The 16,981-nt window shown below is 32.3% G+C and overlaps 1 protein-coding gene across 1 annotated transcript; it reads left to right on the top strand.

Moving 5' to 3' along the window:
- Positions 1 to 2,393: 2,393 nt before the first annotated feature.
- On the top strand, positions 2,394 to 12,576 carry LOC127722199 (uncharacterized). The gene is made up of 8 exons (XM_052229099.1): positions 2,394 to 2,593; positions 3,480 to 3,680; positions 4,490 to 4,634; positions 6,541 to 6,588; positions 7,605 to 8,366; positions 9,298 to 9,354; positions 9,864 to 9,908; positions 12,235 to 12,576. Exons 1-8 carry the CDS (start codon positions 2,587 to 2,589, stop codon positions 12,278 to 12,280), a joined length of 1,311 nt encoding a protein of 436 aa, XP_052085059.1. The 5' UTR covers positions 2,394 to 2,586; the 3' UTR covers positions 12,281 to 12,576.
- The last annotated feature ends 4,405 nt before the right edge of the window (positions 12,577 to 16,981 follow it).

The following is a 16,981-nucleotide window of genomic DNA, read 5'->3' as shown; positions in this document are numbered from 1 at the left end:
ATTAGTTTTTTGTTGATTGTTTAAGCATACAATTCAATGCAATTCAATATTTTATTTACGTCTGCCCTTATGCATACAATTACACAATACAATCATAAAAGAGATATTTTTTTATACATAAATAAACCAATCTGTACAGATCTATGAGAGACGATAACAACTCTCAAACAACATGTATATACATTAAAATACAAACATGAATATTAAAAATCTGTAGCATAGTTGTGATATTATTTAACATATAAAACTTCTCGGCGTCTATTAATTTCTTGATTCGAAAATAAAAATACCACTTTCTAAAAGTCTGTAAAACTATTAAAACGTTCATCAATTTTAAAAGATTCAGTAAAAAGAATTTGTCATACATCAGCTTGTTGGCTTTTCTCTTTTTAATGGTTGTACACTTTGTCATGTCGGGGGCTTTTTTATAGCTTACTATACGATATGGGTTTTGCTCATTGTTGAAGGCCATACAGTGTCCTATAATTAATAACATCCTCATCCATTGGTGGGTATTTGTCTCAATGACAACCTTACTCATCTTCTTTCTTTCTTTTTTTAATTATAGAAACAAATTAGAGAAAACATAAACCAATAGGTCAAGGGTGTAGGGACACAAGCGGACTGGAACAGCAGAAACAAATTAGAGAAAACATAAACCAATAAGTCAAGGGTGTAGGGACACAAGCGGACTGGAACAGCAGAAACAAATTAGAGAAAACATAAACCAATAGGTCAAGGGTGTAGGGACACAAGCGGACTGGAACAGCAGAAACAAATTAGAGAAAACATAAACCAATAGGTCAAGGGTGTAGGGACACAAGCGGACTGGAACAGCAAAAACAAATTAGAGAAAACATAAACCAATAGGTCAATGGTGTAGGGACACAAGCGGACTGGAACAGCAGAAACAAATTAGAGAAAACATAAACCAATAGGTCAAGGGTGTAGGGACACAAGCTGACTGGAACATCAGAAACAAATTAGAGAAAACATAAACCAATAGGTCAAGGGTGTAGGGACACAAGCTGACTGGAACATCAGAAACAAATTAGAGAAAACATAAACCAATAGGTCAAGGGTGTAGGGACACAAGCTGACTGGAACATCAGAAACAAATTAGAGAAAACATAAACCAATAGGTCAAGGGTGTAGGGACACAAGCTGACTGGAACATCAGAAACAAATTAGAGAAAACATAAACCAATAGGTCAAGGGTGTAGGGACACAAGCGGACTGGAACAGCAGAAACAAATTAGAGAAAACATAAACCAATAGGTCAAGGGTGTAGGGACACAAGCTGACTGGAACATCAGAAACAAATTAGAGAAAACATAAACCAATAGGTCAAGGGTGTAGGGACACAAGCTGACTGGAACATCAGAAACAAATTAGAGAAAACATAAACCAATAGGTCAAGGGTGTAGGGACACAAGCTGACTGGAACATCAGAAACAAATTAGAGAAAACATAAACCAATAGGTCAAGGGTGTAGGGACACAAGCGGACTGGAACAGCAGAAACAAATTAGAGAAAACATAAACCAATAGGTCAAGGGTGTAGGGACACAAGCGGACTGGAACATCAGAAACAAATTAGAGAAAACATAAACCAATAGGTCAAGGGTGTAGGGACACAAGCGGACTGGAACAGCAGAAACAAATTAGAGAAAACATAAACCAATAGGTCAAGGGTGTAGGGACACAAGCGGACTGGAACAGCAGAAACAAATTAGAGAAAACATAAACCAATAGGTCAAGGGTGTAGGGACACAAGCTGACTGGAACATCAGAAACAAATTAGAGAAAACATAAACCAATAGGTCAAGGGTGTAGGGACACAAGCGGACTGGAACATCAGAAACAAATTAGAGAAAACATAAACCAATAGGTCAAGGGTGTAGGGACACAAGCGGACTGGAACATCAGAAACAAATTAGAGAAAACATAAACCAATAGGTCAAGGGTAGAGGGACACAAGCGGACTGGAACAGCAGAAACAAATAAGAGCTCTTGTCATCATCATCCTCCCAAAATGATATTTGTAAGCATATTATTCCATAGAGAGAGATGAATTTTATTGAGTTTTAGACCTAAAGGATCCATTAAAATTTCATGAGATTGGTTGTTACGATGTAAAGTCATTCATGTTAAAAGAAATTTTCACTTAACATGAAATAAAAAATGTTTAAATCATTGTGTACCTCAATTTGCAATTTTTCACACAAGTTTAAGACGACTAAAGTATAAACGGATATAAAATATTTCAAATTTTAGTACAACGCCCAAAATTATTATATACAAAATATTAAAATTTGAATTGGTAGCTGCTATGACAGCGACTTACAAAATAAATATGTAATAAATATTGATCTGGGCGTCGGTTCTGCGACGCACTATGGCTTCCATCAATATCTACCTTTACTATGCAACATATTGGTGTTTGGGTCATTAATTCTCTGACGTTAGGTTATATTGGTTATATTAGCGGAAATGATTGATTGTAAAATTGAGAAATTTGAATGAATAGCTAGGTAAGGATATAAGAATTTAAACGATCGATATCAAAGGACTGAGACATATCGTGATGGCAGGTAAGTGTTATCAAGATAATCTTAGCCCTTATATGGTAGGAGACAAAAAAGGGGGATACAGAAAATTAGAAAATAAATATATTTTGTGGGGATAAAAAATTCGGGTAGACAAATAAGAGGACTATCAAATAATTGAAGGAATGCTGTACATTTAGAACTAAGCAAAAACAGCAAGAACATTGAAATACTTAGCAGCGCAATAATGAACATGTCTGAAGGTCCATTTTTCTGTCCTTGCCATTTTCATTTTTTCACTTAATTTTGCTTTACATTTGAAATTGTTTTAGCATTTTTTGGAAATTAGTCTGATAAATAAAACTGATACAGAAAACTCATTTGTAATCCGGTACCGAAGTTTTACATTTTATAAAATAGCGATAACATTTACCACTATCTCACATGTGTTTGGTTAAAATACTACTAAAAAGCAAAACACAATCATCGATTGTTTTTCTGTGAGTAAGAGTTCAAAAAGCTTTAATTTTCTTTAACAAAAAACTATTTGGAGAAAGGCCAACATTTTGAGACATCTTAATTTTGTGAGAAATTTATTCTTTGTTTCATTATAAAAATAAGGAGATGCGGTATAACTGCCAATGAGAAACTTTCCACCAAAGTTCAAATGACGAAGATGTAGGCAGTTATAGGTCATCGTACGACCATCAACAATTTAAAAAAAAACCCATACAGTATATTCACCTATAAAAGGCCTCGACATGAAAAATGTGAAATTCAAACGAGAAAACTAACGGCCTTATTTATACAATACAATTTACGAAAAATAAACAAATATTACAGACATGAACCAACGTGCCATTTCTCGATTTACTGAGTAAATTAAACACTCTCAATTATTTTCATGATTTGTTTCTTCTTCTGTAAATAGACTGTCCGATACTCAACAATTTGAACTCTAATAGCGATGTGACCACAACGTTGAACAAAGGTGAACTGCGGCTATCCACATACACCAGAACAGTCGGAACTACAGTTAACCTGTCCTGTTTGGACGACTTTACCCTTGTTGGTCAGAGTTCAGTCACGTGTAAGACGGGAGGATGGGATTATACAGACAAACCATATTGTAGTGAGTACATCCGTTGAATAGAATTTAACATTGTTCTTATAAATGTGACAAAATAACAAGAAGTGACAAATTCGATTATTCCTCTAGTTCTTTCATCTTTTAGAAATTGAGAAGAACAGCAAAATATTTTATTTTCCAGACCTATATCATGTATATTGCCTGTTAAATAAAGAAGAAATCATATTGTTTAACCAATGTCCTAGATAAGGGCGAGGGTTGGGCGCCCGCAAATATGTTTAACCACGCCACATTCTGTATATGCCTGTCCCAAGTCAGGAGCCTGTATTTCAGTTGTTGGTGTAAATCATACTTGTTTTTCGTTTATTGTTTTGCACATAAATACTGAATTAAGAAATATTCTGGTTTTCTTTACTTGTATATAATGGAGGGGAAAACCATAGATTATGTCAAACTAAAAACTTTTGAAATATTTTTTTCTTGTTTGAGTTATTTGTTGGTTTGCTGTTTCGTTGACATTTATAAAACATATCAATTTATTCATATTCCAATTATTCAAACACCAATTCAAAGTACAATGTATATCCGAACACAGATGAGGGTCTGGATGGGGTTTAAAGAATAGAGAATAGGAGGCTAATACAACAGAAAAGTGAGCCAAAAAAATAAAGAATAGAGAAAAAAGTCCAAATAAATAAAGAATAGAGAATATTGGGGTGCTAAAATATAAAGATTATAGAATAATAGTCAAAAGATACAAAGAATAGGGAAAAACGACCAAACAATTAAAGAAAATAGAAATGAAGTACCCTCATCCAGGCCCTCATTGTTCAAGCCTTTTTTAATTTCAGAAGCCAACTCAACATCTGATGGGTTATCTACTGGGACAAAGATTTTAATAGGAGCCGTGGTAGGGGGCGTTGCTCTGGTTCTATTCATCATAATCCTGATAGCATGCTGTATGCGAAGGAAATCAAGGAAAGCAAAATCTGATCAGTAGGTTTATATAAGTATTTTGATATAAAAACTCACCAAAGACACCAGGCTTACAATTAGGTACACTTTTTTTGTTTGCTGAAGACTCGTCGGCGTCGCTCGAATCAAAACAGTCAAAAGGCCAAATCAAATACGATGCTGAAGATCTTTGGAAACAAATAATTCGGAAACTTGTGCCAAATACTGTTAAGACTATGTGTGTCTGGGGGGTAGAAAAACCTTGGTGTTTAAAAGGTATAATAAAATATTGCTCCTTTACCGGACAGCAATGTATTAAGACCTGCTTATCGTTAAAACAAATTGCATTAGTTATTACAACGATAAGTTCAACTATTTGTACGGAAGACCGATATATATATATGGACATTCTGTTGTAAAAATCTGGAACTGAGAAATGTCAAGTTGGAACTTGGAAATGTCAAGTTGGAAAAAATATACAGTGTATGTCAAAATGGAAATGAGAAGCTTTAAAAATAGAATGTCCCTAAAAGTCTAAGGCATATTTATTATTAGGCTGAAATATTTTCATCTAAACTGGTATTTCATTTTCAGTTCTTAATGTGTTCGAATATAAGGATAATTCTACTTTTCAAGCCATGGTGCGACTAGAAGCTTGGTACAATGTATATGTCTACTTTTGAATATTGTGTGTTAACCTGTATAAATCTAATTGTTTTTCTAATGTTGTTGTTAGGTGCTGTGTCATTGACATATACCTCACATCACCTTTTTTGTTCATATGAAATACTTAGTATGATCTTCAATTTCATGATTTTTAGATTAGTGCATGTTCATATACATGTTTGCATCGGATTTCTAATTTGTTTTTTACACGTGACATCAGAATAAGAATAAACATAGATCGAGCTAGGATATATGTCAATGAGACAGCAACCCACACAAAATACCAAAGTTTTAGGTGTAATACCACCAATTCATAGTACGTCACTTTCGGTTGTATACGAAAAAGGGTCGAAAAAAATATTCCCTTGAATTTGACAGTTGTAGGACATTAATCCTACATTTCATTACAGTAAAAAAATTATGAGTCATAAACATATGTCTTGGGTGTTTCAAAGCACCATTCTTTTTTTTCTAGAAAATATTTTGGATACTTGAGGTTACATGGTTACTAAAGCTTATAAACAGGAAAGAAAGGGTGGAAATTTGATTGGTTAACTTCCAGTGATGATTTTAATTTATATGCAATGAAATGTTATGTGAAATGTTGTCTATAGTACTGAATAGGATAAAACTTTACTCATGCCAAGTATTTCTTTATTTGAAACAAAGATAAATTCTGCACAATTTTTTGAGAAGTGCATTAACAAAGACTAATAGGGGAAAAACAATGGTGGTATTACACCTCAAAAGAATCATTTAGATTTGATCATTAATATATTCTTGTATTGTGGATAAAAAAGATCACTTTCATAAGTTCAAAAATCACATCAAAGAGAATTTCTTAATTTTGTACGCTATACGTGCGTTTTGTCTACATTAGACTCACCAGTTACGATCGAATCAAAACAGTTGTAAGGCCAAATCAGAAACGAGGTTGAAGAGTATAAGACTAAGGCAATCTATCCACAAAGATAGAAAAACCTCAGTGTTCCTAATAATTCAACATTTATAAACAGTAAATTTACAAAAAAAAAACCTATCTACATGACAACACAAAAGTTTAAACCACTTACATTATACTTAGGGTTAGGAGACGTTTCATTCTCCAAAGATTCAGTAGTTCGGATGGGTAAAAGGTACCTGACGTGTATACCCTTTTTATTGATTAAAGTTGATAATCATGATGCATATATTTCCTCTAATATTGGACACAATACAGTGCTTCACCTAATATTGCTATTTGAAAATCATTTACAGAAAGAATACGGTAATTTATTTTCAGAGAGAAATTTTACAATCACTTGCAAGAGGAAAATACTCCGAAAGGACAGTAAGTTACTCTTTTAAACATTAATATTTACATAGATAATATCAAGTGACAACTTTTTTCAATGAGAACGATTATTCAATGACAAAGTTTTAAACGTAAAATCTTATTCCTTGCGTGCATTTCTTACTAACCAAAATTTTGTAAACGTTGTGTGGCGTTTGTTGTTGTTTTCTAAACGCTACAAAAGTAGAAACAAATACATCGTTAAATCAGTCTTTACTGACCCTGTTTGAACTTCCAATAATGCATGCACATGTTGTTGGTAAACAGACTTTTTGCAAACGTAGAAACAAATACATCGTTTAATCAGGTTCAAGTTAGAAACAAATGTAGCGTTTGTACTAACAAACGATGAACGACAAACTGTAGACGCATTTTTAGCGAGTGCATAGTTTGTCAAAGTTTATGTACATAGTTTGCAAACGTATGTTAGAAACAAATGATCAAAACATGTGCGCGCTTAGCCGTTTGCATCGTTTGTGTTAGAAAGAAATGCACTCTTTATCACCCGCGGTTTTTGCTTGGGTTGTGTTGCTCAGTCTTTGTGTTTTGTGTACTATTGTTTGTCTTTTCGTCGTTTGTCGTTTGCCATGGCATTGTCAATTGTTTGTTTTAATTCGACTTATGTGTTTGAATGTCCCTTTGGTATCTTTTGCCTCTCTTCTTTATCATTTATAATTATTTGTTTTATTTTATTGGCAAAGTGTTAGTTATCATTTAATCGAAATGCTTGTAATATTGTGTAGATACTGAAAAATAACATTTCAATGTATTGACTAATAATTTCATAACATTACGCGAAGAATACTTTTAAAGATATAAAAATGAACTTATGAACTTGTAGGGATTCGGGTTTGGTAATATGTATACATTTGTAGCTTCTATATCACAATGCTATTTTTTACTGGGTGAACGGCTACCTGTTTACTTATGACCTCGGTTGACAATGTTTTCGCGGTAATCAAAATCTGGCATTTTAACGTGAAGTATAATAATATATATTTTTTACACTTCAGAAACCCAGGAGAAATGATTGGTGAAACACAATATAAACCTCCGTCCTATGCTGCTGCATGGCCCGCAATGACTCATTCTTTTATGATTGGAAAAAGAGAGTTCCCATTCAGAAATCCGGATTCTGATGCGGGCATCCATGCTGGTAAATCAATTTGGGATGGCAATGATTATTTCATCGGAAAACCAGAAATAGATTCCGAAAATAAAACGGAATCCAAAACGGAGAATCTTTCGTCTACTAAAACGTCTGAAGGGCAATACAGCATCGGGAATACTGCTCCTTTTCAGAGTGAAAGAAGACAAAACCCGGTTGAATATCGTCAAAGGTCGATATCTAGTGATGTTGATAATAGCTATTCACAATTTGTTCATCCAATTTCAAACAGATACTCATTTCAAAGAGAAATTTCAGACAGAGTAAAAAATGATTCCGACTCAGATGATCGTCGTACTTTTTCAGCAACAAACATGGGCCGAAATGGATGGGACGATCGAAAGGTCATTTCGACACAAGCCTTAAGACGGGGAAACAATATTGACGATGACGTGCGCATTCCGTCCAGATATTTGAAATCAAGATCAATTGACGATCAAACGGAAGAAAAACGAAGATACAGCGACGACTCCGTTCAGCAGAGAAACACCAGACCATTCGTCTATGAAGTTTCATCAGATAAATCGGTACTTCTGAAATCGTCACAAAATGGTTCGGAAAAACCGAATGATTCGAAGAATCAAGCAAACGAGAAACCGAAAGGCGTGTAAGTTATGTACATGTATGTTATACGGAGGAGATAAGACACACAGGAGAGGGGAACGATACCAAAAGTGACATTCAATCTAATAAGTCGAAACATATTGACAATGTCATGACAAAAAACGAAAAACAAACAAAAGACAAACAACAGTACAAATAAACAACATAGACTGAAACTAAAGACGGAGCAACACGAACCGAGAGAGTATTTAAAAACATAAGTCGAGGAAACAAAAACAAAACCATGATTAAAAGAAAAATAACGAACCTAGATCATAAATTAGAGTATAGGCCAGTCTTGAAAGTAGTAAAGTTAGCTTCGTTTCTGTTACATTTTTATTCCGATGTTGGCAAATATATTCTCTTTTTTCATATCAAAACTTATTCAAAATATGCCTAATGGACTTGAAAAGTGGGTTTGGGGGGGGGGGGGGGGGGGGTGTCTTCATATCTGTATTCCTTAATTTTAATGACATTTTCTCTATTCATTATATTTTTTCCCCATCATTCTGTGGTCAATATTTTATCAACCATTTATTCTCCTTTTTTTATATTATGGCTCGTCTTTTCTATTCTTGTTTATATCGGGCCAATTATTCATCATTCCGTAAAATCCCATCATTACCCGATTGTCCTCTGACGATAAGTTTTAATTTGAGAGAGAAAAAAATACAACAGAAGAGATTGGGACGAACAGTTTCGTTATCGTTTGTAACATCGAAGATGACATCTGTCCATTGTTCTCCCTCACCGCACATAAAAAAGTATAGCATTTAAAGACAGGAGTAGAGACTATCTACAGATCTAACATCGGAAGTTGCAGGGCATTATTAAAGAAATTGACTTGACACTAGGCATGCAAACACACATTTTAGATTCTTTTAAATATCGTTTTTATAAAGGAAAAGCTATAATAATGATTGTTTCCTTTTCAGTTACCAGGGTAACTGGCCCATGCGAGACGATTTAAAAAGTTTAACAGAATTCAACAAGTAAGTTATTAGTTATTTTTTAAAGTATCTTTTGATATAACTTCACCTAAAGTTTAATTGAAGACAATGTTGTTTTCATTAGCCTCGATTTCAACGTACTATCTAACTCGTGAAAGACACAAGGCATGTTTTTATATGGTGATGGTACATTAAAAAAAATGTTTTAACTGGATCATACGTGTGTTGCTTATGGAGCAGGATCTGCTTACCCTTCCAAAACACATGAAATTACCCCAATGTTTTGTTTGGAAATAAACTCATCATACATACCAGGGTTAAAATTTTGTACGACAGGTTTTGGTTGGGTTCGTGTAGCTAAGTATTTAGTTTTCTATGTTGTGTTTTATAAACTGTTGTTTTTCTTGTGGTCGTTTTTTGTTTTTTGCCACGGCGCTGTCAGCTTAATTGTCATCGACTGATCAGTTTTGATATTCTTTTGGTATCTTATGCCTCTCTTTTAAAACTGATGAATTTTGGTAAAAGTTTAAATAATGCATTTCTTTTTACAGAAGAGCTCTTCTTCACAATAGAGACCCGTTTCTGTGGAGACCTGTGTAAGTATTTTATTCAAAAAGAAAGTGACTATTATAACGTAGTTCGTTTTATTCTCTATAAATCTGATGATGCCATTTTCATACAAGCATCGTTTGAATAACATGGCTAGCTACATCCGTTTGTTCGATGTCATAAAAATAAAAAAAAAAATAGCACGCAAACATTGAGATTTCGTCCAGCGCGGGACGTTTGCGCTTTTTGATAGAACATTTGCGCTTTTTACATATGACATTTGAGATTTATAAACATAATATTTGAGTTATCATGGTTTAATTTAAAGCTAGAAAATCACATAATATCAAAACCCCAACGCATTCATATATATATATATATATATTTATTGACACCGAAGAAGGCTATTTGTTAAGCCGAAATATTTGTCAACACGATTTAATAACAACATCTTCGTATAATACCATCTTATATTAGTATCTTTGTGCAAATCTCTAGACTTATATAATTTTTTCCTTATCTGCACAGTATCGTCTATTCTAGACGATCCGGTACATAGTAAATTTGCTGGTTGGTCCTTTTTATAGACTTCTATATTATTTTTCCTCTGAATGACCTGTATTATGTTATTCACATAATCCCAGTGAATTTAAGTTTTCAGCTCTCATATCATGAACATCAATGATTATTTTAAACAACTTAGAGCTATTTAACAAAAACAAATTGGAACTGAACACTACTTATCTAATTTAACCCATTATGTGTATAATGAAAGTATTCCTAACGGACTACAAATCAAGCCCATGCCACAAACACCTGGCAATTTATCCAACACATTACGAAGCTATTTTTATACATATAATCAGTATTGTTAAAATTATTGACACCGAAGAAGGCTATTTGTTAAGCCGGAATATTTGTCAACACGATTTAATAACAACATCTTCGTATAATACCATCTTATATTAGTATCGTTGTGCAAATCTCTAGACTTATATAATTTTTTTCTTATCTGCACAGTATCGTCTATTCTAGACGATCCGGTACATAGTAAATTTGCTGGTTTGTCCTTTTTATAAAATTCTATATATATATTTATATACAGCATATTTAAAAGACTTAATCTTCCGCCATCATTCTTCGGTCAGATGACAAACATTTCAAGAGGATACATCGATAGAAGTAAATTTCATTTAAAAACCATGGCTCTATCATCAAAGCCAACAAAAACAACAGGTGGTTAAAAAAATCGAATTTCGGTCTTCATAAATTGAAACAAGCTGAGAGGCGCAGTTCCTCAGACTTTCAATGCAATATAATGGACACAAGAGGGATATAGTTTCCATTTTTTTTAAATCCTCATATTGTATGAAGCTGCTTGAAAAAATTTAGGGCATAATTTGAATTTGAATTTCGGATTTCATCCATCGATTTCTCAATTGTTAACATGAATATTTTTTTTTATCGTTTACCTGAATGATTTTGTTTTTGATTTTGTGGTTTATACAAAATTGTTTTTTTTTATTTTGATAAAATTGGTTAAGATTACAGGTAAACAAACATAGGTAAAAAGCGCAAAAATGTCCGGTCATTTTAGTTCAGGTGTATCAAAGTTTAAAGCGCAAATGCCCATAGTGTTTTGAGCACAAATGTCGTGATACAGGTAAAAAAGCGCAAATGTCCTGCGCCTTACTATTTATATTATCGTTTGTGAACTATTTAAAAACTACTATTAATGAAACAGGCGCAGGATATTTGCTCATTTAAACCGAAATAGTAATATACAATTGAGTATTTTTGAAAGCCATTTCCTTTTTTACAAAAACCAAATTGAATCTGATTTAATTAAAGATACTACATAAACAGATGCCGATTTCAAAAAGTTATTTTTTCTCCATACGGTCATGAGACTCAAAATGCTTTTTGCCAAAAAATTCCAACGTTATAAATGTACAATTAAGAATTTTGCCAACTAATTAACTTTTACGCTTAGTACAGAAATAAATCTGATTTTCTGAATAATACAACATAAATAGATTTGTGCTGCAAAAACGTGTACTTCATACAGTTTTGAGACAAAAAATATGGGGTTTTTTTTCTAAAATATTCTAGCTGCTACATGTCCAAATAAAAAAACAAAGCTTCTCTTAACTCTATTCCAAGCACGAACATGTAGAGATTTGGGACGGGTTTTCATCGATAAAATTATTAGCATTCAACATTTCAAAAAAAGCTGTAGTTACCTTTAAACGGCAACCAATATTTGTCAGTTTATGCTCGACTTCAAATATTTTAACTAAAACATTGTAATACTACTAATAACTTTGTATATTTTATACATACGTAAATCTATCATATCTCTCTTTTTTTCAGTGATAACAACTTTGGATTTGATGCCGTTTTTAATTCAAAATTCTAACGCATTTGATTTTCTACATACAGTTTAATGTCATATCAGACTGAATTCACTGAGTTTTAAAGATGTGCATGGTGTTATTCCTCAGAAAGTAGACACATACAGGTCACACTTATATGTAAAGCTTGGTATCTATCTATACCGTCCATTGAAAAGTCATCAAAGATATCAGGCTTCCTTAACATTGAAGTGAAAAATACTCAATATCATATTTGTGTAACGTCATATTCCTTGGTATCACAGATACAATGTATTGGTTTATAAGTTTTTTTATCATGTAATAAAATATTTATATTTTTGATTGAATTTATTTGTAAAACTGTGCATGATACATGTCACCATGTTTAACTTAGGTGTATCTATTTGCATGATCTTTTATGGACTATTCTCTTGTTTATCAGAAAAATATGTCCGACGTTCATATCGTTGAAAATAGGTTTAAGTGGTTCTTTGCTGTTTTTGCATCAGTCTTCTATTTTTGTTTAAATCAAAATTAGAAAATTTCTGTTGTCACTGTTATTTGACTGTGTCTTTTATTTGTTTGATTCTCTAAATATTGTATTTGAAGTCCAATAGAACTGATAAAAGCCATATTCAATCCGATTAAAATACGGATCCTGTGTCAAGGATCTAACAACACCCCGAAGTATCAGCCAATGCAATTTCAGCCTTCAAATTTTTGAAAGTGTGTATTATTCCGACTAAAGGATGATCCCGAAAGGTCTTTACAAATGAAAGTAGAAAGGATCGTTTTCATATCCTATAAGCAAACTTGGGCACAAGATTTTAATCAGATTGTAACATATTTTGATTATCATGGGTAAATACGTTTTAACTTTGTTAAACCACCACTCGGTCAATATCATTCATGGTTGAAACCTAGTCTTCGAAGGTATCATCAACCGATAGTTCATGTTTCAGCGTTAGTTTTATATTCATTACGATCAGTTTAATAAAATATCTGCCAATAAATTATGTATTTACAAAAACTGAAATTGGATCATACTCAAGTCAAAGTTGACCCGAGGATGTTGTTCTATATGTTTTATATCTCTTTTTACGCAAAAAAAATGAATATGTGGTGAACGGCGACGGGCCAACAGGTTTTTTTTATCGCGAAAGAAATTAAATTCAATGGATCTGCCATTATCATGCGTATAAACAAATACATCACAGATACCAGGCTTAAAATTTTGTAAGCAAGACGCACATTTCGTCTTCAAAAGACTCGTCATTGACGCTCGAATAAAAAAAGTTTAAAGGCTAAATAAAGAACGAAGTTATAGAGTATTGAGAACCAAAAATTCCGAAAGGTTTTGCCAAACACAGCAAAGACAATCTATGTCTGGGGTAGGAAATCTTTAATATTTCGAACAATACAAAGTTTTGTAAACAGCTAACATTTGTAATCAGTTACCGTTGCTTTAAGCAAACACGTGATGGGAGAGCTACAGACCCTGACCACCATTCTTTTTTTATTAGAAAAGAAGGCAGAGCAATTTTTCCAATAGTCTAGGCAAAAATCCCAACATATTTTTAAAATAAACAAAAATATGCTCTTTTGCCAAATTGCAAAGTTTGAACTATATGAAGGAAGACGTGTGGAATTACACATGCAACTCTATGACAACGATAAAAATGACAACGTTCCACACATAGGAAACCTGGAAGAAATATATCAAATCTAGTCGAAATAGGAGATGCACATCTTCAATCTGTGCGTTACCTTTACAAAGTTGGAATATATTTTAATAAAAAGTGTTGGAGTTTCATTTAACACATACATGTGCCAGGAATTCTTTATCTGTTACGGACGAGCTCTTACCAGATCTTTGCTCGCGGAGCAGATAAACAAACTTATAACAAATCAGAACTGGATAATGCATAGCTTTATAATAACCAGTATAGCAGATAAAAAATAGTTCTAGCGAACCAACGATGTTTAGTTATATAACGCCTGATTTATCCACCCATCTTTACTTGCCTAATCTTCATTTTCTTACCTTGAAATAAAAGTCAAGGTGTTCATCAAACACACATAAAACGGCAAGTTATTGTTTTGTTCCGCTTTTCAAAGCTCAAATAATCGACTGAATTAACTGTTATCTAGGATAAAAGATATCGTTCATTTACATTCAATAACTCTCAAAAGCATCGACATTTCTTCTTGTTCGTGTTTAAGGGGGAGGGGGGTATTACTAAATCACATTATTTGATTCTAGTTTTCTTGAAAAAAAAAAAATTTCAGAGGGGAATTGAAAAAAAAACTGTTTGCTTCCATTGAAAATTAGAAGAACATTTTGTTCTTTATTGAAGGTATAGGAAATGCAGATATGGATCGATAAAGCAGGAGTTGTATAAATGATAGGACATCGTTGATAATTGTTTGCTGGAACTTTTGTTTTCTTTTATACAAGGATTAATCTGGTAAGTGCTCGTGAGTTTCAAAAATGCCTTTCTCTTGTATGTTAATAAGAAATCGCTTGTTGTTTTAATTTTATTACAGTCGAAAAACATTATTCATCGAGAGAAAATATAAACATGCCCCTCAACAAGCGAGGAATGGTAAAATCCTTATCCAAATGAATAAAGAACCGTTATGTATTCATTGCAACGTTCATTAATAATTTCAGAAATGATTCCAGAAATTAATAGATATTTTCCCCTGTCTTTGATAATAACCTATGTGTTTTTACATGATCAAAAATTATATATCGAAATAGAACGGGAAAACGCTAATTATAATACTTGTAGAAAAGAAAGAAAAAAAGTTCCAGCAAACAATTATCAACGATGTCCTATTAGTTATACAACTCCTACTTTATGGATCCATCTCTGCATTTCCTGAACCTTTATGATGGAGGGAAATTCAAAAGTGCAAAAATTGTGGAATAAGGAAAGTGAAAAAGAACTATTTGCTTTCATTAAAATTTAGCAAAAAAAAAATCATTTCTTCATTGATTGAAAAAACAAATCTTGCTCCTGTATGATTTTAAAATTTTGGTTGTTTATAATATAGTCGAAACACATTGTTTTTACCGAGAAAAAAAGTACCCCCACAAGACAAGAATGGAAAGTGCATAATCAAAATGAATGAAAAACCAGTACATATTCATTGCATCTTTTTTTATAATTTAAAAAAAAATACTTCCTTATAATAACCTTGTTATTAGTATTTCCCCCAGTATTTGATAACGAGCTTACATTATTTTAATGAATATGTCTTTTTATATGCTCAAATAAGCATAAATCAATAATAAAATGTTTACAGGTAACTGAATATAATAATGATAAATAAGGTTGAATCTTAACCGACTTGATTTTAACTTTGAACACGCGATCAATCATTTTTACTGCTGAGATTTAAACTGGTCACGTTTCATTGATGACAGAAAATTGCAGTTTTTCACATGATTATAAAATATTTTGTCATCATGACTTTAATATTACAAAACCTGTATTAAACATTTGAAATGATATAGATTTGGGCTTGGTAATATATGCAGAAAAGGGTGGTTCCAATAAGTTGTTATTTCATAAGTAAGTAAGAAAATTGACTATGCATATAAAAATAAAGATATGGTTTAAACAATACTGGGACGATAATAACGAAATTCATTCTGACATTTGGGTTGGCCCTGGTTAAAATCTATATAAAATATAGGGTGTGTACGTCGCGGTGTCTATGTTTATTGATAAAACTTATGTTTTTGTGTTTATTTAGTACCGCCAACTATATGGCTATGATGAAAAGTTATATATTAGAAAACCACTGGTTAGATCATAATTGTATGCATGCATTTAAGAAAGAAGACAAAACAATGATTTTAATTTATGTTATAAAAGAGGGACGAAAGATACCAGAAGCACATTCAAACTCAAAAAAGAAAACGATAAACAGACAAACAATAGTACACAAAACACAACGTTTATAAGCGTTTATAAAATGCAGTATATTTTAAATTCTGTTAAGCTCGACGTTATAAATCTTTTTGGTTTTTTTCCGTTAAAAAAGTATTAGACTATCTATTAAAATTCAATGTTTAATTTACTAAAACTGCAAAGTACAGAGTAGACATGTACTTTTCAGTCTGCAATATTTATTTTTTTTTTTTTCAAATTTCAAATATCAAACTAAGGAAATTTTATTCTGACTTGTAAGGAAGTTGAAGAAAATGTCGACAATACAGATAAAAAGTAAGCAAAACAATTAAATGGTTTTTGTTGGTTCGTTGTCTTTCTTTTGACAAAATGGGTTGTAGTTTATGCCATTTATCCAATGTATTTTTTTTTTTAATTTAAAAAAGGGTGATTACTCACAAGTGCCTTTTTTCTTTTTAACATGTTTACGCTAAATGTATATAAAATTGCCTAAAGGAAATAAAAAAAAAATAGTTTCCCCGAAATAGTTTGGGGAAAATCATTTTTGCTTGAAGGAAAAGTAATAAATACATGTGACATCACTAATCTTTTGTTCATAAATTATATTGTTAACTCCAGCAGTGACATGTGAAAATTTTTTTAAAACATTCTTCATGTACAGCAATGTTGAAAGTAATCGACCGAAGATAAAACATATGGCAATATGACATTTTAAAGAAACATTTTATATAGAAGGTACATTTGTTTTCTTTTTATTCCAGCTAAATGACAGAAATTTGTAGATTACAGTTATAAATGAAAATGTAAGCTTTAAGTATGGGT

This window comes from Mytilus californianus, unplaced genomic scaffold, assembly GCF_021869535.1.
Source record: "Mytilus californianus isolate M0D057914Y unplaced genomic scaffold, xbMytCali1.0.p SCAF_12, whole genome shotgun sequence".
NCBI lineage: Eukaryota > Metazoa > Mollusca > Bivalvia > Mytilida > Mytilidae > Mytilus > Mytilus californianus.
This window is presented reverse-complemented; position numbering and strand designations above follow the sequence as displayed.